Here is a 24,912-nt window from a genome sequence, read left to right as displayed (position 1 = left end):
GGTGTCACATTTCCAAGATGGCCAGCTTCTTCCTCACCCTCCAGAGCTGAGACAAGCAGCTTTAGTCTCCTCAGCTGGCCTCTGAGCAACAAGTTCAAGGTCAGATCTACAGGTAGCACTCAAGAGTTAGGGGCCGGGCTGGTGAGATGGCTTAGTGGGTAAGAGCGCCCGACTGCTCTTCCGAAGGTCCGGAGTTCAAATCCCAGCAACCACATGGTGGCTCACAACCATCCGTAATGAGATCTGACAGCCTCTTCTGGTGTGTCTGAAGACAGCTACAGTGTACTTACATATAATAATAAATAAATAAATCTTTTAAAAAAAAAAAAAAAAAAAGAGTTAGGGGCCAATCAACCCTCCTGTCTGTCCTCAAATTGACAGAGCCTAAGGGAGGGAAGGCTTTGGAACAGCAGCCCTGGAGCAGAGACTGCAGTTGAGCTGTCTGAGCCTCTTCTCTGGGTGCCTGCCTGTCGCCTGCGTTTCTCACCCCCAGCATATGCCTTGTCCATTCTGTCTGTGGTGCTTGAGCACTCGAGGCTTCTCTGCTGCTCCCTGTTGCGATTCCATTTTTCTTGCCTTGTAGTTCTGAAACTGGCAGAGAAAAACGAACCCAATCCAGACCCCTTGACTGTATCATTTTAAAACCCCTAAACTGAATCAGTAACACAGCCTATACTTACAGCACTTGGAAGGTGTAGGCAAGAGATTCAAGAGTTTCAGCTACATAAGACCCCATTTCAAACAAACAAACAAACACCTTAAAAAACCTCACCAACAGAAGCCCCTCCCCTTTGGTCCTGTCACAGTGTACACACTCAGCTAAGTTAAGCACTCAGTAGTCTCAGTAGTCTTTGCTTTCTATCAGTGTGCAGAGAGTCCAGCTCAGTAGCCCAGGTTGGGCTAGACCTTACTCAGGCTGGTCTTAAACTTATGGGCAATCCTTCTGCCTCATTCCCCCATGTGCTGAGACTGTAGGTGTGAACCTCCATAGTCTGCAAGCTATGTTTCCAATCTCAGTGAGTAAACTGACTCATGGCACGAGGTGAGAGCAGAGTACTTACTCAGTACATTTTTCAGGCAGGCCTACATAAAGAGAGAAAAAAGAAGAAAATAAAATAGCAATGTTCTGAACAGATTTTTACTTATGGATAGCTGAACTGAAGTGTACTTTCAACTGAGTAAAAAAATATTTTTCCAACTTCAAAAGTGGACAGGTAATTTGTAACACAGTAAGGTGCTAGAAAGCTGGTTTGGGGTTGTTGGTTTTGTAAAAAAACAATTTTAGAATAAAAAATAAGTAAAAGCACAGGAGAATCCTGTGCAATATGTGTATTAGACGTCGTCACCTTGTGACACAGGTCCTAGGCTCACCACTTAAGAATTCAAGGTCAGCTGAGGGATGGGGTTACATCCCAGCACTCAGGAGGCAGAGGCAGGGGGATCTATGAGTTCAAGGCCAGCCTGGTCTACAGAGTAAGCTCCAGAAGAGCCAGTGCTACACTGAGAAAAAAAAAAAATCAAGGTTATCCTTTTCCATACATACATAGACAGTTCCAGATTTTAGGCGGAGCTAAGCTATGTGAAATCTATCTTCAATAAAAAAGAAACAGAAAAGGTGGAGGAGGAGGAGGGAGAAGAGGAAAGAGGCTGTTTCAGAACAGAACCACAGATCATGCAATGATTGGGAAGAAGACCCAGCTATGAGGACTGGTCTCGCAGTTGAGGTCCCTAGTGATCACAGGAAAAGCCAGACAACTGGCATGCATCTGTAACTCTAGCACTGGGAGGCAACAGGGCAGACTCCTGGAGCTTCCTGGCTAACCAGCCTAGCGTAGAAGGTGAAGTCAGGATTCAGTGAGAGCCCTTGTCCCAGATAAGAGGTAGGGCGTGACTGAGGAAACACACACACCTACACACATGTGCACGGGCACACATAGACTGAGGAGCTCAGGGCTGTGGGTGATAGAGCTTATGTACATGAAGCACTGGGTACAATCCCCAGCTCCAAATATAAAATAAAATAAAATAAAATAAAATAAATAAGTGTATCATTGAGTTAATAATTGATAGAAATAGTATCTGTGCTGAAAGACTATTTATGACCAAATAAACGTATCTTTGTAGAAATAGGGAAGTCAGTTCATCTCAAAGAACCCTTTGTTTCAGTACAATAGAGTCCTGCTTAAGAACTGCTGGGAGAAGTTAGATGATTTACGACAGGCTCCATAGAATTCACCTTTACTCCCAGTACAGGAGAAGCAGAAGAAGGCAGATAACTAGGAGCTCACACCAGTCTGCTCTATCTAGTAGTTTCAAGGCTATCTAGAGATATACAGTGAGACCCTGTCTCAAAACAACACAACACAATATGGTGAACACAGCTAAAACGTTAACACTGGATTCCTTTTTAGCAAGAGTGTCTGAATTAAAAGATCATTCATTTTTAGCCAGGAATGGCAACCCACTGCTTTAGTTCCAACAGAATGGAAGCAGAGACAGGCAGGTCTCTGAGTTCAAAGCCAGCTTAGTCAACACAGTAAGTTTCAGGCCAACCAGGGGTGCATAGTGAAACCAGTGTCCCATAAACAGAAAAGATCATCCATTTGCAGTTCTAGAAACGTGTGCTAAGGGCCGAGAGTGCTGTCCTTGGTAAGAATATCTGCCCAGCCCACGGGATACTCTGGAGTTCACCACCAGCACAGAGGAGGAGAAAGAAAGCAGGGAAGGAAAGGAAAAGGCAAAGGGAGAGGGGGCCAGTGTGAAGCATCATGCCCAGAGAAAGGGTTAGCACACAATAGCAGTGTAATGGAAACAAAAGGCCCCACTCAAAAGAGCTCCTTCCTGTGACTGAGCTTGTAGTTTGTATTTTCAGACACACAGACAGATCACCTTTAGACAACTGCATCATAAAAATGACCATACCCGGCTCAGTGGTTAAGAGCACTGACTGTTCTTCCAGAGGTCCTGAGTTCAATTCCCAGCAACCACATGGTGGCTCACAGCCATTTGTAATGGAATCTGATGCCCTCTTCTGGTGTGTCTGAAGACAGCTTCAGTGTACTCATATAAATAAAAATAAATAAGTCTTTTAAAAAAAGACAGTACCTTAAACAGAGTATAACATAAATTGTTTAAGGCAATACCTTAAAACAGCCCAAACACAGCTACACAGGCATGTGCACATAACTCACATAAATAGCCATCTCATAGTAGAAATACTCCTCATTTTCAAAGTTAATATTTTCAGACTAATCTCAATTAGCAGCAAAAAATATAATTAAACATTTTTCTATAAGTCGGTAAAATCACTACCTACCTTGAATCTGCCTAGCAGAAGCCAGAAAGTAAACCATGAACTATAAGCTTGCCCTTAGCACAACTAACAATCCAGAGTTCAGATTCTAAGTTACACACACACACGTTTCTGATATTCAACCTTGCTAATGCCAGAAACCTAAGTTTTGCTACATATGCAAATATCCACCAAACAAGAGCAATCTAAAGATCACACAACCCTGGAAAAGGAGGCTAGGCTTTTCTTTTTAGAGATGACGCTAATCCCAGAGGTGAGTATTTGCGGCTCCTATGTTTGTTTGTTTGTTTGTTTGTTTCAGACATAGTCTCGTGTGACCCAGGTTGGCCTCAGACTCACTCATGTGGGCAAGGCTGACCTTTCTACCTTGGGAGTGCTAGGATAACAGGCATGCACCACCATGCAGTGCTTGGGAACCAAACCCAGGCCTTCATGAATGTTAGGCAAGCCCTCTACCACCTGAGCTCCACCCCCAGCCCCTAGACTAGGGGCTGTTGAGGTGGTCTTGCCTGCAGTGCTGAGGACCAACCTTGCACACCCTAGACAAAAGCTCCACCGCCAGCAACACTTGCAACCTCTTCAGGACATCAAGGGGAAACAGTAGCACTGTTTATCTGAATGTAGTTGTAGTTGTTCTCAAGGAAATAACCTTGAGAACAAGACTGGAGAGATGGCTCAGTTGGTAAGAGCCCTTGGCTGCTCTTCTCAGAAGACACACACTACATTCCTAGCACCCCCACACAGCTCACAAACGTCTGTCACTCTAGTTCCTGGGGAATCTGACTCCAGCTTCTGCAGTGCCCCTCTGCAGACACCAGGCATGCCTGTGGTATACAGACATACATGCAGGCAAAGCACCCATACACATAAAATTTAAAAACAATTCAAGAATAGTTTGTACCCCTGTCCCCCCAAAAGAAATTATACTTTACTTTTCACATTATTAAATATGAAGAAAATACTCATTAATTGTCTTAATTAAATATAATCACTTCAGAATGAAAAATCACTAAAGCACACTACCAATAAAGAATAAGTTTAAATTTGTCCCCAAATTCTCATCTTCCCTTTAATTTCCAAAATGGTCTTATAGTGCCAGAGAGATGGCTTATTGGGTAAAAGAGCTTGCTGCCAAGCCTGACTATCTGAGTTCAATCCTCGGTACATAAATGATGCGAAGAAAGAGCCAACTTCCACAAGTTGTCCTCTGACTTCCATAACTGCTCCACATACATACAAATAAATGTAATTATTTTCATTAAAAATGTGCCTTACAAATCAAAGGGTTCTAAAGAATATTAATATGCCCTTCCTATTCACAATCATACAATACAACAGGCAGAGGGACTGCAATCTTATCTTACAGAAGTTTTTTCATAAAAGGTACTCATAAAGCCATTATGCAATCTAAAAGATGAGTTCACAGCTCTAAAACTCTCCTCAGCTCTGCAGTCAACCTTTCTCCATCACTGTCTGAAGATCTGGGGAGAAATTACCCCATGAAAAATGTTCCACACAAAGCTGCAAGCAGCATACGAACTCAACGCCCTTAGAGCAGTGACTTCAGACTCCTGCTCAGTAAACTTCCCTGGTTAGTTATTTCTCTTTCTCTCTCTCTCTCTCTCTCTCTCTCTCTCTCTCTCTCTCTCTCTCTCTCTCCATATTCTTCAGTTGCTGAAAACAATTAGGCAGAAATCTGTCTGATTAATAAAAACCAAATGAACCATGTCTTTCTCTCCCCAACGGTGTACTCTTCAATGAGATGCCCTGGCCCTGGCCAGCGTCGTTAGCTCTAAAACAGCTCCTCCACCCACCCCAACTACCACATCCCACAGGCACATTGTAAATAAACACAATTCATTTACCCTTTAGCACAACATTAGTGAAACCAAGAGGTTTTCAGCACCCAAGGCTGCCAATTTTTCTATCCCACAAGAACAAAATCAAGTAAAAATGGGTCTCATCTTTTCAAAGTGGACATGAAAGTGGATTTTCAGGCGAAAGATGGAAACTGGATCCAAGACTCCTTGAAGAGAGAAAAAGGTTTCTGGAATTTCCTACTATTAGGGACAAAAGGACTCACAAATTCAATACACATTTCTCTTAACAAAGAACTCCTATGCTGCACCCCCATCTGGTCCCCCACTTCTCAGTCTTTTCCCCCTGTTTCTAGGTCCCCTTTCACTCACCATGGTTCCTTATCTTCTGCACCAAAGGCTCTCTACTTCAGATCCTTCACTACAGCGTTTGTGCCCTGCCCCTTCCAGACCTTCTGGGGCACTTCAGGGCAAAACATTCGTTTCCCACTCCTGTGCAGCCCACCCCAGTTCTATACCCACCAGGACTTCCCTAGCTTGCCTTAATCTCCTTTCTCTTTCCCCACTCCCCATTCCATCCTTTAATTCCCAGGGCCCATCTCCTCGGGTTGCCTTTCGGCCAATCTTTTGACTCCACTATCTTTACCTTGCTGAACCTCCTCGACAAGCAATTCTCCAGTTTCCCAGCTCACCATCATTCCTTCCACCCCGCTTCTAGCGTCCTTTCAGCGTTGTTTCTTTTTCTCCCAGAACTGTCCTATTAACGCCCAGCTCTCAGCTCGCTTCCCGTTAGCCCTTCCACTAACGTCCGATTCTTGATTCCACCTGGTTGTGATCCAGGTCTCCTGTCTCCCTCACTTTACAGAATTTACACCCCTCACCAGCTACTGACCCACACCTTGTCGATCCCACCCCAGCGGCTCCCAGCCCTTCAGCTCATCCCCAGCTCTGCACTAGTTCACACCCTTGTCACGTCTGGCTCTTAATCACTCTCCTCCACTCCCAACTACTACCCCGGCTCTGCTCCTTCCTTGTCTTCCACTTGCAACTCTTCTGGCCCTGGCCCAACACCTCCCACCTGCCAAGCCTTGCCTCTTCCAGACCCCTGCTCCTAGCCCTGACCCCGGATCCCTCTTCCCAGCCCCGGGCTTCCTAACCTCATCCCGGGGCCAGCCTGGGTTTCTTTCTCACTCCACTCTCCGGCTTCTAACCCTTTCTCTCCTAATCCTCTTCATCTCCTACTCAGCAAACCCTTCCGTCCCCGCCCCAGCCTGCCTTCCCCTCTCTCCCTTCAAACCTTTCACCTCACAACCCAGACGTCGCCCACCCCGCCAAAACGCAGCGTCCGCGCGCCGGGACTCGCGCCTTCGCTGTCGCCGCCCGCCGTCCCCGCCCCGGGCGCCCGGGGCCCGCCGGCGTCGCGGTCCCGCCCCCTGCCGCCGCTCCTCCCGCCCGCTAGGCGCACGCCGCCTTTGTCGCCCCTCACCGGGTGTGTGAGGGGATTTTTTTTTTTTTCCCTTTCCTTTAAAAGGGGAGGGCCGGCATGCCCGGGCCGCGTGTCCCCGCCTCCGAATATCTGCGCGAACTCCCAGCCACTGCGGCCCCTCACGCCCCCCGGGCCGCCCCCTCGGCCGCTCCGCCGGCCCTCCGCCCCCTTCCCAGCTCCCTCCCCTCTCTATTTACCGCCATCATCAGCACGCGCGAGCTGTCACCCGGGCGCAAGACGAGCAGGCGGACCACGCCCCTTATCGCCCATTGGCCCGCCTGTCAGAGCCCCGCCCCCAGGTCCCGCAATGCGCCAACGGCGCACCTTCCCGGCCGCGACCTGGGGCCCCGCGCCCTTTACGCAGGTTTGTGCCGTGGGCACCAAGTTTCGGGTCAGCGGCTGTGGCGGGCCGGTGTGAGAGGCTAAGACGCGGCGCGGCGCGGCGCGAGTCACCGGCAAAGTTTGGTTGAGGTACGGAAGAAGGTTTCTAGACAAAGAGGCTCTTAAAGGTACAGAGTCTACTGTCTGGCCCTCCTCCTTAAAGGGCCAGGCACTTTTCCGAGCGCCCCACCCCCACCCCTACGATCTGTAAAGGTAAAGGAATTTTGCATACCCTGCGGCTTACCTTCTGCACGTCTCGCTGCTCCAAAGAGGCCTTTCCCACTTCCGGGTATTTTTTTTTTTTTTTTGCGTTTTCTTTACGGTGTAGCAGCAGCCAGAGAACACACACATACACACAGTTACTCTTGGCGCCCTGACACACACACACACACACGTACGTGTGGACTTTTACCACGGATGACTCAGGCGGCATTCAGCTGTCTTATGAAATCCTCTTCGACGGGACGGAAAAAGGTTCATCGCTCCCCAAATGGGGACTGGGAAATAAATCAGACCTAGATGGCAGTAGCCCCAGGGACTTCCGAGAGGGATAAGGTCCATTTTGAAACAGAAAGACTCCCTTTGCAAGGTAGGCAAGCTTCCTGGGTACACTGGCCTGCCAGACCTTGCGGGGAAGGGTCCCTCCAAATAAGATATGTTACAACACCCAAGACAGCCTTAGGCGGCTGAAAACACTTTTGTTTTAAGAAAAACAATAAGAAATAAACGTGTATTATATGTTACAGTGGTTCAAGGATTTATGTCTGTAAATATGAAGGAAGCAAAAATTTGATTGTGGCACAGGAGGAGAACTCAAGTCCTGGGAGAGGACTGAGGCCCTGGGTTTAGTTCCTATGGTGGAGGGAACCCTGCAGTATAATTCAAGAAGTCTCCGGACTACAGATCCCTAATTAGAGCCACAACTTGGTGCCTCTCGTTGTTGTCCCATTTAACAGTTTTCTTTGGGAATTCTAAGTTGTGACTCCTTACAAAAGTGAATAAAAACCTTAAAAGGTGCCTTTCTCCTCTTGCCCAGCTCCCAGCTGCTTTCTTGGAGCAGGCAGTATCTTAGTGTTCTTTCCCTAACAAGGTGCTTTTCTGAGTGAGGAAGTTGTGCACTTCCAACAGCTAGAAGGAAAATCAACCCACCACCACATACTACATACTACATCTTTGGCTCTTGAAGTCTGTGCTGCCTGGAAAGTGCAAAGAATCTCAAGAGCCTTCCAGAGGGTCTCTGAGACCCAAAGTAGTATTAAAATAATATGGAAAATAAGCAGCCTTTGTTGTTTGACTGTCATTTGCACTGACAAGAAAAAAGACACATGGCTCAGTGGTTAAGAGCACTGACTGTTCTTCCAGAGGTCCTGAGTTCAAATCCCAGCAACCACATGGTGGCGCACAACCATCTGTAATGAGATGCAATGCCCTCTTCTGGTGTGTCTGAAGAGAATGACAGCACACTCACATAAAATAAATAAGTCTTAGAAAACAACACACAGGAGCAATAAGGGCAAAGCATGATGGCACAGTGGGTAAAGGTGCTGCCAATCAGTCTGCCTTCCACTTCCATCTCCTGGATACATATGCTTGCAAGATATCCTCCATCCTCTGTGAAACAAACGTGTGTGTGTGTGTGTGTGTGTGTGTGTGTATGTGTGTGTGTGTATGTATGTAGTTTAAGGGGGTGGGGGTGGGGGGCTAGATGGTTCAGCCTATGAATCACTTACCACCAAGCCTGAAAGCCTGACCATCTGGATTCGATTCTGGGACTACATGGGAACAAGAAATGATGCCCAGACATTGTCTTCTCACAGCAACATGCATGTGCCCAATCACACATGTACAAATAGAACGCAATTTATAAAAAAGTTTTAGAAAGAACAGTGAATACCCGTTGCCTTAGCACAGAAGCCTAATCAACTGTAGGAAAACCACAGACGCATCCAAGTGTTCTTTGATGGCACAATATAAACACATACATTTTAAGACATGTATGTTTTATGTGTGTGTGTGTAATGTCTCACTTGGATCCCAGGTTAAATTCTAATAAAAGTTACTAGTTCTTTTTTTTTTCTTTCTTCAAGACAGGGTTTCTCTGTGTAGCCCTGGCTGTCCTGGAACTCACTCTGTAGATCAGGCTGGCCTCAAACTCAGAAATCCACCCACCTCTGCCTCCCAAGTGCTGGGATTAGAGGCGTGTGCCACCACTGCCCAGCTAAAAGTCACTGGTTCTAAGTAAACATTTTCCCAGGTATGGAGGCACACACTTATCGTCCAACACTTAGGTCCATTCAACAGTTCAAGGTCTATAGAGTACAAGTCAGCCTAGGTAAATAAGATTCTGCTTAAAAAAAAACAACAAAAACAAAATAAATCAACAACAACAATAAGAAAAAATTAAAAACCCAAGGAAATCCAAAACTAAATATATTTTGTTCTTTATTGCTTTTGTGAGGCAGGGAAGATTACCTGGATGAGCTCTGAGTTTGAGGTGAGCCTTGTATACATAGTTCCAGGCCAGTTAGAGGTACACAATTAGGCTGTGTCTTAAAAAGAAAAACACTTGGTTGGGCAGTGGTGGCACACAACCTTTAATTCCAGCCCTGGGAGGTAGAGCAGATCTCTGTGAGTACATTAAAGAACCCCAGACAGGCTGGAAAGATGGCTCAGTGGTTAACAGCACTGGCTGCTCTTGCAGAGGACTTTGGTTCTATTCCAGTACCCACATAGGTGCTCAGGACCATCTGTAACTCCAGTCTCAAGAGATCTGATGCCCTCTTCTGGATCAGGCATGTATGTGGTACGCACACATGTATCCAGACAAAACAAATTTTAAAAGAAAGAAGAAAAACTCAGAGACAGCATCTTCATGTTCACTAATTTCCCTTTCAACTTCTCTGCTACATGGAAAGTGAGCATTATTCCCAGTATATTCAACCCAAAGAACAGATTTCAGCCCAACGCTATAGCCAGCTGCCAGTCAGCTGTCTCCTAAAGCGGCATCCCTTCCACTGGCAGCCCCAGCACTCCTGCCACAACCCCAGCCTCGCCTTCCTGACACAAGGAAAGGTTCCCACTGCTATCTCCAGCTCCAGGATAAATGTACCAGACTCTCTTTTTGAAGTCACTGTGAGCATGCCTGATGGGGGGGAGTGCACACACGGAATGCCACAGCCGTGAAAGTTGGAACACAGCTGTGGTGCTGATCCTTCTTCCAGCCTCCTTGGGCTGAACTCCGACCATCCAGCTTGAGGGCTTCTACTTGCCAAGCCATCTTGCAGGCCTTACATTCTCTTGTTTTTGTCTAAAGACAGTGTCTGTCTATGTAGTCCTTGGCTGTCTTGGAGCTTTCTATGTACACCAGGTTAGCCTCAAACTCAGAGAGCCTCCTTTCTCTGCTTCCTGAGTGCTGGGGTTAAAGATGTGCTAGGCTAAATTCTCTTTTTGAATGTTCCAAAAATGTTCAGTAGAATTTATATTAACCTTAAAAGATACCCTATATAGAGGTAGAAAGATGGATGGCTCAGTGGTTAATAGTGTGTACTTTTTTAGAGAAATCTGGTTCAGTTCCCAGCACCCATATTAGATGGCCTACCTTTAACTCCAGCCTCAGGGATCTAATCCCCTTTTCAGCTTCCTTGGGCACTGCACTTACATGCACACAACCAAATACACAGGTACAACAAACACACACACATAATTTTAGAAATATTTTAAAGTTAGCCTATGCTATGTGATAAGGCCTGGGACAGGTATGTTAGGAAATGAAACAATACAAGAAAATTAATCTTTGCCTTGGAACTGAGGAGACAGCTGTCAGTGATTGCTGGCCCAGCACATGAGAACTGAAGTTCAATCCCTAGAACCCACATAAAAAGGCAACTGTAAGAGGAATATATGTGTAATCTCAGCAGATTCCTGATGCTTGCTGGACAGCCAGCCAGGCTAAATCAGTAGCTCCAGGTCCTAGTATTTATAAAATGGTGATAAGAATCCCTCTTCCCCTTTAAATTTATAAACAAAATCCCAACTTCCATGCAACTTGAACCTTCAAAAAGTTGCATAATGACAACTGTGTCCTACAGTGTTCTAAGAAGCCCCACACAGACTTGCGCGTGAAAGCCAGAGGACATGCTGTCCTTCTCACTAGTCACAGTTGAGTTCTGGTGCCTCTGCTGGCAAAGCCATCACCTGTTCCATTATTAGGTGTTCTGCTTAGCAAGTTTCTTTCAGTGCTGCATTTCCATTCATTGACAAGGACAAGACAGAGTACTCAAGTGGCCATTCTTCAAGTTTGATCTCATGTTTAAAGCCAGTCAACTGTGAGCTCAAATGGAAAAGAACAAGAACGAAGGGACTGAAGGGACAGCTCAGTGTCAGTGGTTAAGAATGCTTGCTGCTAGCCGGGCGTGGCTGCGCAAGCCTTTAATCCCAGCACTCCGGAGGCAGGGGCAAGCAGATTTCTGAGTTCAAGGCCAGCCTGATCTACAAAGTGAGTTCCAGGACAGCCAGGGCTATACAGAGAAACCCTGTCTCGAAAAGAAAAAAGAAAAAAAAAAAATGCTTGCTGCTCTTTCAGAGGACCTGACTCCATTCCCAGCACCCAAATATACCTATGACACAATATCCAGAGGAGCTGATGCCCTCTTCTGGCCTCTATGGGTACCGCACACTCAAGCACACACCCCTGCCCTACCCCCAACACACACACACACACACACACACACACACACACACACACACACACACACACACACACGCTTAAAACAAAATCTTTTTTTTTTTTTTTTAAATCAAGATTGCTGCCGGGTGTGGTGGTGCACGCCTTTAATCCCAGCACTTGGGAGGCAGAGGCAGGCGGATTTCTGAGCTCGAGGCCAGCCTGGTCTACAAAGTGAGTTCCAGGACAGCCATACAGAGAAACCCTGTTTCGAAAACCCAACCCTCCCTTCCCAAAAAAATCAATTGCTGGGAATGCAAAGAAGGCAACTACAGCTAACAGGATGCTAGATTGTTTATGCTTCTCTTCATCTTTAGAAGCTGAGAGGAGCTGAGAGTCCACATTTACCACTTAATTAAATTAACGTCTGCGTTTTCAGGCAGCCAGTACAAAGCAGAGTAGACAGACTGCAACAAGACCAAATACAGACCAGAAGGCCAAAACGCTAATGCTGGTAAAACTTTATTACGATATGTAAAACACCTCAGGTTTACGGAACAACAGTAAATGACTAACAACCAAAGCAAGAGGAAGCAACAGGAGCAACCGGATAACTGAGCCACAGCAGGAAGGCGTGATGAGCTGTCCTGCCAGCTAAAGCTAGGAGACAAGAATGACCAGTACCTCAGAGCCACTACCCAGATGCGCTGGCAAGTCTGCCTAGCTGTGCTCTGAGGACAGGATCCTAACTGACAGCCTACACTTTGTAGATTAACAGCTTTCCCGAGCCTGTCTTTGTGTTAAATGTCTCTGTAGTAGGTGAGGCAGGTAAGTAATAGTGTCAGTGAATTCAAGGCTCAAGCAAGATAAGACAACCTAGGAGGCACCCTGAAAAACCTGAGTGTTGAGTGTCAGGAACATGTGTCCACAGTGCTTTGAGCAACTCTGAAAACCATCCCTCTCAATCTCGCTCTCCTCAGTGGACTGTGGGTGCAGAGCTACTGAGCATCCTGTAGGAAGGAAAGCATTTTGGGACAGTATGATATAAGGAACAGTAAGACATAGGAAGCCAAGTTCCTGGTAACGCTGTGGAGTTCATGTTGCCCTGGGAACTGAATGCCTGTGAACTATTAATGAAAAATAAACTGTGCAGTAAGAGTCCTCTGCTTTTGGTTCTGCTACAGCGGCCTGGCCTACAGGGTCACAGAATTTAAAACAGTATGAGAAGACATCAGTGTCCAAAGAATGAAAGCGACACTCTAGCAGCCAACAATCCAGTCCTGCCACCTAACCATCTCCAGGAGAGGCCAGCCGCATCCTCAAGCGAAGGGGAGCCCCATACAGCACAGGCGTCCAGCCGATAACAAACCCTCAGCACCTGGGACACACACAGCTCCAGTGCCAACAGCGACAACCCTGTCCTACCTTTTGCCCTACAGCTTTTCCATTCTCCACAGTTACCATTCTTGAGGACCAGCCAAATCCAGTTAAAGCATGAAGTAAAAACCAGCTGTGATGGGCTCAGGAGGGAAGTCCAAAGCCCCGGAACACAAGCTACAGCTGGGAACCAGCTGGGCCAGGGGCCCAGGACCGAGTCCAGCACGTGGGCCTGGGCATTACCCTGGTGACAACTCAGCAGGTGGGCAGCTGCCAGTCACTAACGGATCCCAGCCACTGGCACTTGCTGCTGTTTTCGGATCTTGTTGAAGAGTTCCATGTACTGTATCATGGTATCTGCTGGCCCATAGACCGCATCGTGTCTGTTCCCAAATACTGTGGGTGCCCCTGGTGCGTGGCTCCCTAGAAAACTCTGTAGGAACTCAAGCAGGAGGCTCCAGCAGTCACTAGCCACCACACAAGGGCCATACTCCACCTGGGACAAGAGAACAGATAGCCAGGGTAAGGACAAGGACAAGCTTGCTTTCCTCCCTCCTGCTGCTGCTGCGATCCTTCAGTCACAAGGTGAAACCATTACAGTGTTGGCTTGGGAGCCTCCAAGCAGAAAAGAAACTGGCACTAGGGTCCTTTTCCCTACCTGCGATGCTTCCCAGGCTCCTTCCTATGGCTTTTACTTTGTGACAGGATCTAACAGTGCAGCTCAAGCCAGCCTAAACCTCACAATCCTCTGGCCTCCATCTCTGAGGTGCTGAGACAGTAAGCATGCACCAGCACTTCCCGCCTTGGACTCCTTATTGCTCTACAGGTTCCCATTACAGTCAGCAAGACTCTCAACAGCCTGATTTCCTAAGCCTAATGCCTTTCTAAACTCACTTCAAAAGTTTGTGTTTCAGCACAAAGTCTGAGGGCTGAAGGGTAGCAGACATTGCCACAGCCGCCAACACGCAGCTTGAGTGCCCCGCACCGCCTTTCGTGGAAGTCTGAGCCATCTGTAGAGCTTTCCTCCTTGTTCCTGCAGTCATGTCCAGGAACAAGAATGCTAACTTACCAGCTGCCCGACTTAACAGATTCAAGAACAGGGGAAGGACAGTACAGAAATGCGTCGCCGCCGAGTAGAAGTTAATGTGGAACTCAGGAAAGCTAAAAACGATGAGCAGATGCTGAAAAGGAGAAACATCAGCTCCTTTCCTTCTCTGCACCAGGAAAACCCGAACAACCAGGGGACTGTAAATTGGTCTGTGAGGACACTGTTAAAGGCATAAACAGTAACAATTTGGAAAGCCAGCTCTAAGCTACTCAAGCTGCCTGGAAATTGCTTTCTAGAGAGAAACAGCCTCCTATAGACAACATCATCCGGGCTGGTTTGATCCCAAAACTTGTGTCCTTCTTGGGCAAAACTGATTGTAGTCCCATTCAGTTTGAGTCTGCTTGGACACTCACCAACATTGCTTCTGGAACATCTGAACAGACCAAAGCTGTGGTGGATGGAGGTGCTATCCCAGCGTTTCTTTCTCTCTTGGCATCTCCCCATGCTCACATCAGCGAGCAGCTGTATGGGCTCTTGGAAACATTGCAGGTGATGGGTCAGCTTTCTGAGACTTAGTTATCAAACACGGTGCGATTGACCCACTGTTGGCACTTCTTGCAGTTCCCGATCTGTCATCCTTGGCATGTGGTCACTTAATCTTACCTGGAGGCTTTCAAACCTCTATCGAAACAAGAACCCTGCGCCTCCCTTAGACGCCATTGAGCAGATTCTTCCTACTTTAGTTCAACTCCTGCACCACCATGACCCAGAAGTACTAGCAGATTCCTGCTGGGCCATTTCCTCCCTGACTGATGGTCCAAAGCAGCGCATTGAGATGGTTGTGAAGAAAGGAGTTGTTCCCCAACTTGTGAAGCTTCTAGGAGCCACTGAACTGCCCACTGTGACTCCCGCTCTAAGACCCAAAGGGAATACTGTCACTGGAACAGATGAGCAGACTCAGAAAGTGATAGATGCAGGAGCACTTGCAGTCTTTCCCAGCCTGCTAACAAACCCCAAAACTAATATTCAGAAGGAGGCCACATGGACCATTACATTACATTACAGCTGGACACCAGGAACCAGATACAGCAAGTAGTGAATCACGGCCTAGTCCCCTTTCTTGTTGGTGTCCTCTCTAAGGCAGACTTTAAGACACAGAAGGAGGCCATGGGCTATAACCAACTCTACCAGCGGTGGGACTGTTGAGCAGATTGTGTATCTCGTTCATTGTGGGATAACAGAACCTTTGATGAACCTCTTAAGTGCAAAAGATACCAAGATTATTCAGGTTATTCTTGATGCCATTTCAAATATCTTTCAGGCTGCCGAGAAACTAGGTGAGACAGAAAAGCTCAGTATAATGATTGAAGAGTATGGAGCCTTGGATAAAATTGAAGCACTACAAAGCCATGAAAAGGAGTCTGTCTACAAAGCCTCATTGAACTTAATGGAGAAGTACTTCTCAGCGGAGGAAGACCAAAATGTGGTGCCAGAAACTCCCCCTGAAGGCTTCGCCTTCCAAGTTGAGGATGGAGCTCCCTCCCAGGACCTTTAACCTCTAATGTCCAGCCAGGCACAAAGTGTTAGCCTGTGCTGTGCTAGTCTGTGTTCTCATAGAACTTACTGTTTCCCTACTAAGAACTCTTTTTAAATGTAGTTTGTTATTGTAGCACTTTTTACAAAAGAAACTATACTTGAACAGTTATAAACTTTACATACTCTTAAAAAAAAGTTTGTGTTTCAGCTTCGCTTGCTTACTAAATGATACATTTTCAAAAGGGAGGCCCTGCAGGCTTCTATCTTGTTTTATTGTTTCTAAAATCTCAGTCCATGCGGGACACATGGAAGGCTATGGATTTTCACTCTAAAGCTATCTCTCCATATGTCATTTTCAATACCACATATTTAGGTTCAATGTTGCAGGCCATCAGCCAGTCATGATGCTCGCTACCCAGCCGGCTAGCCTGAGTTCAATCCCTAGGACCCACATGGTAGGAAGAGAGAACGGGATGCTCTGATCTCTGTCAGTGTGCTATGGCGCATTTACATCTACGCCCACCATAAGCAAGTGTAATCATTTTTTTGACAAAGGCATCTTCTACACACATTCTTGGCCACCGTGAAAGTGGACAGATGCCAAAGGGAAAAGTAGAGTTTGTTCCACAGCTCTGGAGACCACTCATAACATATACTAAGGAGGGACACATGGGCACATGACTGACAGCCCACCTCAGACCACCCTCAGAGAGCTGGTACTCCAGCCCTTCCTGGAAAGGGTGCTGGTCTCTATATCTTCACTCCCCTCCTCTCCTTGCCTATGCCTTCAGTTTCCAGCAAGTGAGCATCTCTAAGCTTTTTACTTGCTGCGAACCCACTTCAATTCTGGGTTAGAGAGTGAATGACTAAAGAAAAGATAGAAGAACCCTAGAGCAGTGCTGGACAGATGGCCCAAAAGTTAAGATCACTTGCTGCTCTTAGGACCTGGGGTTGGTTCCTAGCACCCATATGGACTAACAACTTTAAAAAGTCCTTGACTCCAATTCTAAGGCATCAGATGCCCTCTTTTAGCCTCTGTGAGCACTGTACACATGTATTACAGAGTCATACATGCAAGCAAAATACCCAATATTCAGAAAAAAAAAATCTAAAAAAAAAAAAATCTCCTAAAGAAAGCTCCTATAACCCCATGCATGCATATACATATATGTTTCTGTTTCTTTTTGTTGTTGTTGTTGTTGTTTTGGGACAGGGTTCTGTTTCTTTTTTTGAGCTGAGGATATAGCATTTTGTTGGTACAGTACTTGCCTAGCAAGCACAAGGTCTGTTCTGCATCTCAGGCACCACACAAACCAGGCAAGGTGAAACATATGAAGACATAAGAATGAAGAGTCCAAACAACAACAACAACAACAAACAAACAAACAAAGAATGAGAGTCCAAGCCAAATGAAACTGTCTAAATAAATGCATAACCTAAGAAAGAAGCGGGGGAGAGTGGCACACTGCTGCAATCTCAGCACTCGGGGACAGAAGAGAGCAACATTAAGTTTGTCATCCTTGGCTACATAGTAAGTCCAAGGCATGAGACATGAATCACCACCTCCAGCCCTCCCACCGGGCAAAAAAATCAGCCACCAAAAAAGGACCCCTGCAGTGGAGCATGGGACGATACTGTCTGAGTCTACCTGAACTAAGTGGGGCTGGGAAAGCTTCCAGAATCCTTACTGTGGAGCCCACAGCATATCCTGCTTGTCCTTCACCAAGGTCTTACCTCCACAGAGATGCCACGGGCACTGGGCCCCATTGTGACCGTGCCCACCTTCACCAGGAAGTCACAATACTGGTAGCGAGTGCCCCGGGTCTCAATCTTGCTGGCCTTGGCACTCTGGAAGAAGCCCTTGAGCTTCACCATAAGCACATCGAAGTTGGTGTCAGCAATGAGGCAAGGGCCATTCTCAAAGAGGGCAAAGCAGCTCAGTGGGTACTCAGAGTTATGCATCACGTACATCAGCTTCCCAGCCTGGCCTGCAAGGGACAGATGGCCCACTCATCATCACGACCTTTGTCAACACACCCCGGGATAGGTCAAGTGCACCAAACAAGGCCAGCTGGCAGTTTGGCAGCCTGAGAGGGAAGGATCCTTAAGTGCTAGCCTTTTCCAGAGATGCGGGTAATTGGAAAAGCCAGCCAGACAACAGAGGCCAAACATACCCTACGAGCACCAGAAAATTCTTGGGTGCTGAGAAGAGTTGAATGGTATGTATGTATATACGAGGACTTTTTATCATGATTGATAACCCATAGACAGACGCTTTCTTTCTTTTTTTTTTTTTTTTTTTTTTTTTGGTTTTTCGAGACAGGTTTTCTCTGTATAGCCCTGGCTGTCCTGGAACTCACTTTGTAGACCAGGCTGGCCTTGAACTCAGAAATCCGCCTGCCTCTGCCTCCCGAGCGCCACCACGCCCGGCTATAGACAAGCTCTTATATATCATCATCTATAGTTTCAACAAAACAAGAAAAACCCTAAGGGCTGGTGGTGTTGCTCGGTAACAGATACTGGCCTCATCCTGAGTTCCAGCCCTAGAACCTCAACCATAAAACAGAAGGGAAACATCGGCATGCCTCTCTGGACCCTGCCAATGCTGCCTTTGAAATCTAAATGCTCTTACAGAGGCTTTGCAATAGGGAGCCTATGAACAGTAGGCTGGGACAGTAGACCACAGTCAAGCTGAGTCAAGTTTTTTCTGCCTTGCCTTTAAAAGCTGCCAGTGCCGCCTGCAGGTAAGGACGAGTGTTCATGACTGTTTAGTTGAGATGCTAGGAAAGCTATGACGAAACCGGGCACTAGGATTTGAAGCTGTACTTTCAAGCCCCATTCCACTCTCTGAGAAATGAGTTTCCTCAGTCTATTGTTTTATTTGGTTTGAACAGGGTCTTGCTATCTTACCCAGGCAGGCCTGGGTGTGACCAACTCCTAATGCTGGAGTTAGAAGTGTGTGCTACCAAAGTTGGCTCAGTCTCCTTGTTGCTTCCTCTGTGTGTTAGAGATAGAACCCGTGTTCTATAGATAGAGTGTTGCACATGCTCAGGTAGCACTCTCCACTCGACAGCCCTAGCCCACTCACTCATTCAACTGGCATTCTAGACTCCTTTTTTTGTTTAAGACGGGGTCTTACTATGGATCCCTGAGTAGTATGGAATTCTCTGTGACTAGGCTGGTCTCAAACTCAGAGATCCATCTGCCACTGCCTCCAGAGTGCTGAAACGGAAGGCGTGCACCAGACACCTGGCTCTGACATTTAACTTGGCCTCCCGTCTTTACTTGCTGAGCCTTCTTGCCAGCTACTCTACAGGCTTTCTCCAAGGAGGGAGAGCTACAGCTACATCTGGTTACACAGGAGCTGGAAGAAGACAAAACACAGAAAGTAAAATTCCCCTAAACACACTACAAGAGCGAATAGATGACCACAATTTGAAATACTTATTGTACACTTAAAACCCTCCCTCTTCCGGCTGGAGAGATAGATGGCTCAGCAGTTAAGAGCACCGACTGCTCTTCCAGAGGTCCTGAGTTCAATTCACAGCAACCACATAGTGGCTCACAACCATCTGTAATGGGATCGGATGCCCTCTTCTAGAGTGTCTGAAGATAGCTATACATACATAAAATAAATAAATCTTAAAAAAAAAAGAAAGAAAAAACCTCTCTCTTCAAATCCTGCCTGCTCCCCCCTCCTCAAACACATCCTCCTTCCAACTTCATGTCCTCCTCTATTTTTTCTTAATAACTGACTGAGTCTAATTAGGGCTACCTGTACATGCATAAGTGTGAGGTTTTTGACAGGGTCTCTCACTGAAACTAGAGTAAGAGTGTCTAGCCAACACCCCAGGGATCCTCTTCCCGTCTCTACCTTTTCAGCTTTGGGATTAGTTATATGCAGCTGTGCTCAGGTTTGTTTTTTGGTGGGTGGTGGTGGTGGTTTTTTTGAGACCGGTTATCACTGTTAGCTCAAGCTGGAACTCTAAACCGGAACTCACTCTATAGACCAGGCTGGTCTCAAACTCCTGCCTCTGCCTCCCAAGTGCTGGGATTAAAGGCGTGTGCTACCATGACTGGCTTGTACCCAACTTTTAAGGTGGGATCTAAGGATACAAACTCAAACTCTTGTACTTCTAAGGCAAGACATTTACTAACTAGGCCATTTCCCTAGCCCCCTAAAGACCCTTTTTAAAAAATATATACATTTACTTGTGTTTTAGGTCAGGGACACATATATGACTCAGAGGTAGATACTTGGGAAAGTCTGTTTTCTCCTTCCACTATATGGGATCTGGGGATAAAGCTCTAGTTGTCAGACTCAGTGGCAAGCACCCAAAAACTGTTTTTACAAGAAGGCCAGGCGTCCGAAACAGAAGACAGGAGGGCTCAAGCCTGTGATTCCAGCACTGGGCGCTGAGTTTGACGATGGATGCGAACTTCCCGAGGACACCAAGTCTCCAAATAATAAGTGTCACATGGAAGCGCAGGCGATCTCAGGAGGCTCATGCAGTATGACTGCCTCAAGTCTGAAGCCAGCCTGGGCTACACAAGACCCTGTCTGACAACAATCAAAAACAGGACTGGCAATAACTCAGTAGGTTAAAGCTCTTGCCACCAAGCCTGACAACCCAAGTTCCATCTCTGGGACCCATTTGATGGGGAAAAAAAAGCCTCAACTTGTGCAAGTTGTCCTCTGACATCTACTCCCTTGTTAGGGTACATATGTATACCCATATGTATATAGGGTATATATGCACATACTCACATGGAATAAAAGTATAGGAAAATAAATATACAAGTCTACTTTTAAAAATGGAAGCGGGGCCTGAGACGATAACTCAGCAAGGACCTAAATCCTAATCCCCACAACCCAGGTAAAGTCTGGAAGGCCACACACACACACACACACACACACACACACACACACACGTTTGTGATTCCAGCATTGGGGAGCAGAGGCAGGTGGACCCTAAGAGTTCACTGGCAGTCAGATATCCAAAATAGCACGTTTCCAGCTCAGTGAGAGGCACTGTCTCAAGGCAATCAAGCAGAGAGCCATAGAAGAAACAAGCGATGGAAAGCATCCAGTGTCCTTTGCTAGCCTTCACCGGTGTGGGCATGCACAGGCTCTTCCACCCTCGATCAAAACAAACCACAAACCACCCATGCACAGCTAATATGGGCAAGTTTAGCAGGTAAAGGTGCCTGCTGCTAAGCCTGAATCTGATCTCTGGGAGGCCCATGGGGAAAAGAGAGCTGAGACTCCAGAGAGCTGGAGTCTATAAACTTCATACCCATGTTGTGGCAAAAACAGCCATGCACATGCATAACACACAAACACACACAAAATAGAGTCTGGTAATGACAGTCTCTGCCTAGCACGCATAAGGACCTGGGTTCTACCCCCAGCATCAGGTAAACTGAATATGGTACTGCTATCTTAGCACTACAGAGGTGGAGTGGAGCAGGAGCATCAGAAACTCAAGGTCATCTTCAGCTACAAGGCAAGTTCAAAGCTAGCCTGAGCTACCCAGAACCTTATCTCATAAAAATCTAACTAATACAAAATAAAACTTTAAAGAGTGATTACCTGAAAAACCAGAAATCTAAGACTTCAGCATAAAATGAAAGGAAAAACACGACTTGAAAGAGGATGGAGAAGTATTTCTGAACAACAGGGTAGGAGAAAAGATGGTATTCATAACATGAACTCTAGCACAGGGCGTGGTGGCGCACGCCTTTAATCCCAGCACTTGGGAGGCAGAGACAGGCAGATTTCTGAGTTCGAGGCCAGCCTGATCTACAAAGTGAGTTCCATCCTATGCCGGGCGTGGTGGCGCACGCCTTTAATCCCAGCACTTGGGAGGCAGAGGCAGGTGAATTTCTGAGTTCGAGGCCAGCCTGATCTACAGAGTGAATTCCAGGACAGCCAGGGCTATACAGAGAAACCCTGTCTCGAAAAACCACAAACTCTAGCGGGGTTAAGGGCATAACAAAAGCCAGGCAGTGGTGGGTGCACACCTTTAATCCCAGCGCTCAGGAGTCAGGAGGCAGAGGCAGTCTGATCTCTGTGATCCCAGCCTAGTCTACAAAGAGAGAGTTGCAGGATAGCCAGGGATACACATAGAAACTCTGTCTCAAAAACACAAGAACAAAAAAAAGAAATAAAAGTCTAACAAGAGGCTGGTGAGATGGCTCAATGGTTCTGACCACTCACTTCTGACAGAACAGAGTTCACCATCCACACTGGGTTGTCCACAAGGGCCTGTAACTCCAGCTCCTTTCTGACTTCCCTCCACAGCACCCAGCCCCAGAAATAAAATAAAGTCAGGTGTAATGATGTGCATTTAGTTCCAGCACTAGGAGATGGATCTCTGTGAATCTGAGGCCACTCCCATCTACAGAGTGAGTTCCAGGACAGCTAGAGCTACATAGTGAGACCCTGTCTAAAAACAAACAAAATAAAATATAAATAAATCCTTTTTTAAAAAAAAAGTGTAGTGATGGGAAGAGGAGAAAGACTGCAGGATTGGGGAGCAATTCAGGGCCTTCCCTGTACTGCCCTGGCCTCTCTGCTGCCCCCTGCTGAATTAGGCAGGCTCTACACTGAACCTCCAACTCCCATCCCTTCTGTCTACACTGCCAATTCACATCTTTCATCGCTTTGAAAATCCAGTTTAAAATATGCCAGCTCTCAGAGCCACTCAAAGCTGACCTTATTCTGTCTCAGGTTATACACTGTAATTACATACCTGGATCATACCACATCAAGTTGTACTGCCTTGAAACTTTGCAAAGGCAGCCAAAGACTATGTGAGTGAGCTGCCAAGATGGCTCAGCGAGCAAGAGCACTGACTGCTCTTCTGAAGGTACTGAGTTCAAATCCCAGCAACCACAAGGTGGCTCACAATCACGCATAATGAGATTTGATGCCCTCTTCTGGTGTGTCTGAAGACAGTAACAGTGTACTTAATAAATAAATCTTTGGACCTGAGCAAGCACGGCCGACCGGAGCAGAGGTCCTAAATTCAATTCCCAACAACCACATGAAGACTCACAACCATCTGTATAGCTACAGTGTATCCAGAGACTATGGGCACTGGGCACTGGATTCCCTAGGACTAGAGTCAAAAACTGTGAGCTGCCATATGGGCTCTGGGAATGAAACCCTGGCTTCTAGAAAACCAGCCAGTGTTCTCAACTGCTGAGCTGCTTCAGCCCCAACACTATTCTTTAATGAAGTAAGTGCTTCCCGTTATTGTGTACAATTCTTGTTTCCTAAGAAAGGTTCTCAGTCTCTAGCCTAGGCTGGCCTTGAACCCAAGTTTAGTTCCCAGTACCCATATCAGCAGAAAGCTCATAACTACCTGTGACTCTAGCTCCAGAGGATCTGATACCTCTAGCCTCCATAAGCACCCACACTTGTGTGCATATAGCCACACACAGGGGCACAAGTGCTTGTACACACACACATTTGAAAATAAAAACAAATCTTTAAACAAATAGATCAAACTGCAAACTGACCACCATAATATAAGATGGACCAAGAACGAATGAGGCCACAAACACATCCTGCCTCAGTCAGGACCGCTACCCTTGACAGAAAAGCAAGCAGATCCATTAACGTAAATACTCTAAGCCATGCTCCTCCCATCTGCTCTCAGCCATCTACTGACCTTGGCTGCCCAGGGTAGAGGCAGCTGTGTGGTAAGTCTCACAGTCCACACAAAATGTCCCTTGTTTCTCTGCTCCAAGCATCTCCAGTTTCTTGGTGAGGAGCTCCACTGTCTGCTGGAGACTCTTGCCCTCAGCCACAGGCATCTGGGACACACTGAGAAACACAACGCCAAGTCAGCAGGGTCCAGAGACACAGAGCTTCTGGCTAAGCCACTCAATTCCCCAACAGGTAACGGATCAGCAGGGCTAGGAGTTACTTAGACATCTCTGATCCCCACCCATCAGTCCCCAAGAGTTCCTGGAACTCACTTGGTAGACCAGGCTGGCCTGGAATTCACAGAAACTTGCCTGACTCTGCCTCCCAAATGTTGGAATCAAAGGCATCAGCCCTCAGATGGATTGCCTGACTCTTCCAAAGGCCCCAGGAAAGGCCCTGTCCTGTATCAACTTACTGCAAACAGGGAAACTGAACTCTAAATGACTCTGCTGTGATCTGTCTTCATTGCTCACAGGCATTCTTTACAGTAGGGTAGAAGTATGAGATGAGGCTCCTAGTGTCAACTGTGGCAAGAGCCTTCCTTTCACAGGGCAGACCTGTGGCCCCTGGCCTCCAAGCTTCTTTAACTGGAAAGAAGCACACCACTACCAAGACTTTTAAGTGCTGAGGCCGAGTACTTTAAAATTAATACCCAGAAAAGCACGGTGCCCAAACCTTACCAACTGCCTTTTTATCAAGTGAGACTTCAAACATGTTTAAGATAAAAGTCAATCAAAACTGTCTGAAGCCCAGGCGATGGTGGCTCGCGTCCGTTTCATCCGTGCGCTTGAGAGGCAGAGAGAGGCAGGTGGATCTCTGTGAATTCGAGTCCAGCCTGTTCTACAGAGTGAGTTCCGGGCCTCCCAAGCCTACACAGTGAGACACCCAGCTCGAAAAATTGTCTCTGCCTGGTACTCCGAACTCCAAACTCCCAACCGCTCCTTTCCTCCTACCTCTGTCACTAGCCCCAACACCTTAAAATGGCCAATTCAAAGTCTGTAACTGCAAGCAAAATAGAAAAGTCACTTTCTCCTCGCGCCACTCTTATCCCTTTCTGCGAACAACTCCTAATCTAGAAACCCTATTTCTAACCTTTGGGTGCTAGTAGCGACACTACAAGGCCTCAAGGACAGGAAGAGGTACCAAGAAAAAGGTACAACTCCTGGCGGGTCCTAGGGATGCGCTGCTCCCTTTGCCAAAGGGGTGTGTCTGGGAAGAGAGAAGTCCCACGCAGTGTCCCCCATCCACACAACCGGAAGACATCTTGGTCAGCCCCCCGAGGAACCGAGAACCTCGGTCAAAATCCCTTTCCCCGGGCCATCACAGGCCCACAGACACCTTCACGACCCTATATGCTCCGTCACCACAGAAGCCCTTCAAGTCCTACCACGTCACTCCCATAGCGAAGGATCAAAAGGTGGCGCCTCCAAACCCTCGAACTCAGAGACTCCAGACCTTCACGCGAACGGCGGCCCCCTAAACACAGGAAGCAGTCGTTGATCGACCGCCGGAAATGCGCAAATACTGAGCGCCGCGGCGACACGCCCACAGGGAGCGCCATCTCTGGTACCCAG

The 24,912-nt window shown here is 47.0% G+C and overlaps 3 protein-coding genes and 1 pseudogene across 8 annotated transcripts in view; 1 reads left to right on the top strand and 3 right to left on the bottom strand.

Annotated features, from left to right (window-relative positions):
• Usp49 (ubiquitin specific peptidase 49) overlaps nt 1-5,728 on the bottom strand; it is a 56,050-nt gene extending 50,322 nt beyond the window's left edge. The window contains exon 1 of the mRNA NM_198421.2: nt 5,503-5,728. The gene's annotated coding sequence lies outside the window, so the exon portion shown is untranslated. The remainder of the gene's footprint in view (nt 1-5,502) is intronic.
• The window catches only part of Gm20517 (predicted gene 20517), a 75,155-nt gene extending 50,322 nt beyond the window's left edge, over nt 1-24,833 (bottom strand). For 2 of the 3 annotated variants that reach the window (NR_157366.1, NM_001364933.1), the window contains exons 1-3: nt 24,726-24,833; nt 23,301-23,455; nt 17,356-17,609 (exon numbers count right to left, since the gene is read on the bottom strand). Coding sequence is in view for 1 of the 3 variants with exons in the window: in NM_001364933.1 (NP_001351862.1) it covers nt 17,356-17,609; nt 23,301-23,455; nt 24,726-24,739 (423 nt within the window). In the remaining 2 variants the exon portion in view is untranslated. The remainder of the gene's footprint in view (nt 1-17,355; nt 17,610-23,300; nt 23,456-24,725) is intronic. The other variant, NR_157367.1, reaches the window with a different exon arrangement.
• Med20 (mediator complex subunit 20) lies at nt 12,167-24,833 on the bottom strand. 4 transcript variants are annotated; one of them, NM_020048.4, is made up of 4 exons: nt 24,726-24,833; nt 23,301-23,455; nt 17,356-17,609; nt 12,167-13,533 (listed from the first exon to the last, which is right to left on the bottom strand). In NM_020048.4, the coding sequence occupies exons 1-4, from the start codon at nt 24,737-24,739 to the stop codon at nt 13,318-13,320; spliced, it is 639 nt and encodes a 212-aa protein (NP_064432.1). In that variant the 5' UTR covers nt 24,740-24,833; the 3' UTR covers nt 12,167-13,317. The 4 variants fall into 4 exon arrangements, 3 of the variants coding, with proteins under 3 accessions (NP_064432.1, NP_001351855.1, NP_001351856.1); NR_157365.1 differs by lacking the exon at nt 17,356-17,609; NM_001364926.1 differs by having other exon boundaries at nt 12,167-17,609.
• On the top strand, nt 13,951-15,807 carry Kpna2-ps (Kpna2 retrotransposed pseudogene; annotated as a pseudogene).
• Nucleotides 24,834-24,912: the final 79 nt, after the last annotated feature.

Source organism: Mus musculus, chromosome 17, assembly GCF_000001635.26.
Source record: "Mus musculus strain C57BL/6J chromosome 17, GRCm38.p6 C57BL/6J".
NCBI classification, from domain to species: Eukaryota; Metazoa; Chordata; class Mammalia; order Rodentia; family Muridae; genus Mus; species Mus musculus.
The sequence above is the reverse complement of the archived record's forward strand: the minus strand, read 5'-3'. Positions and strand labels throughout refer to the sequence as shown.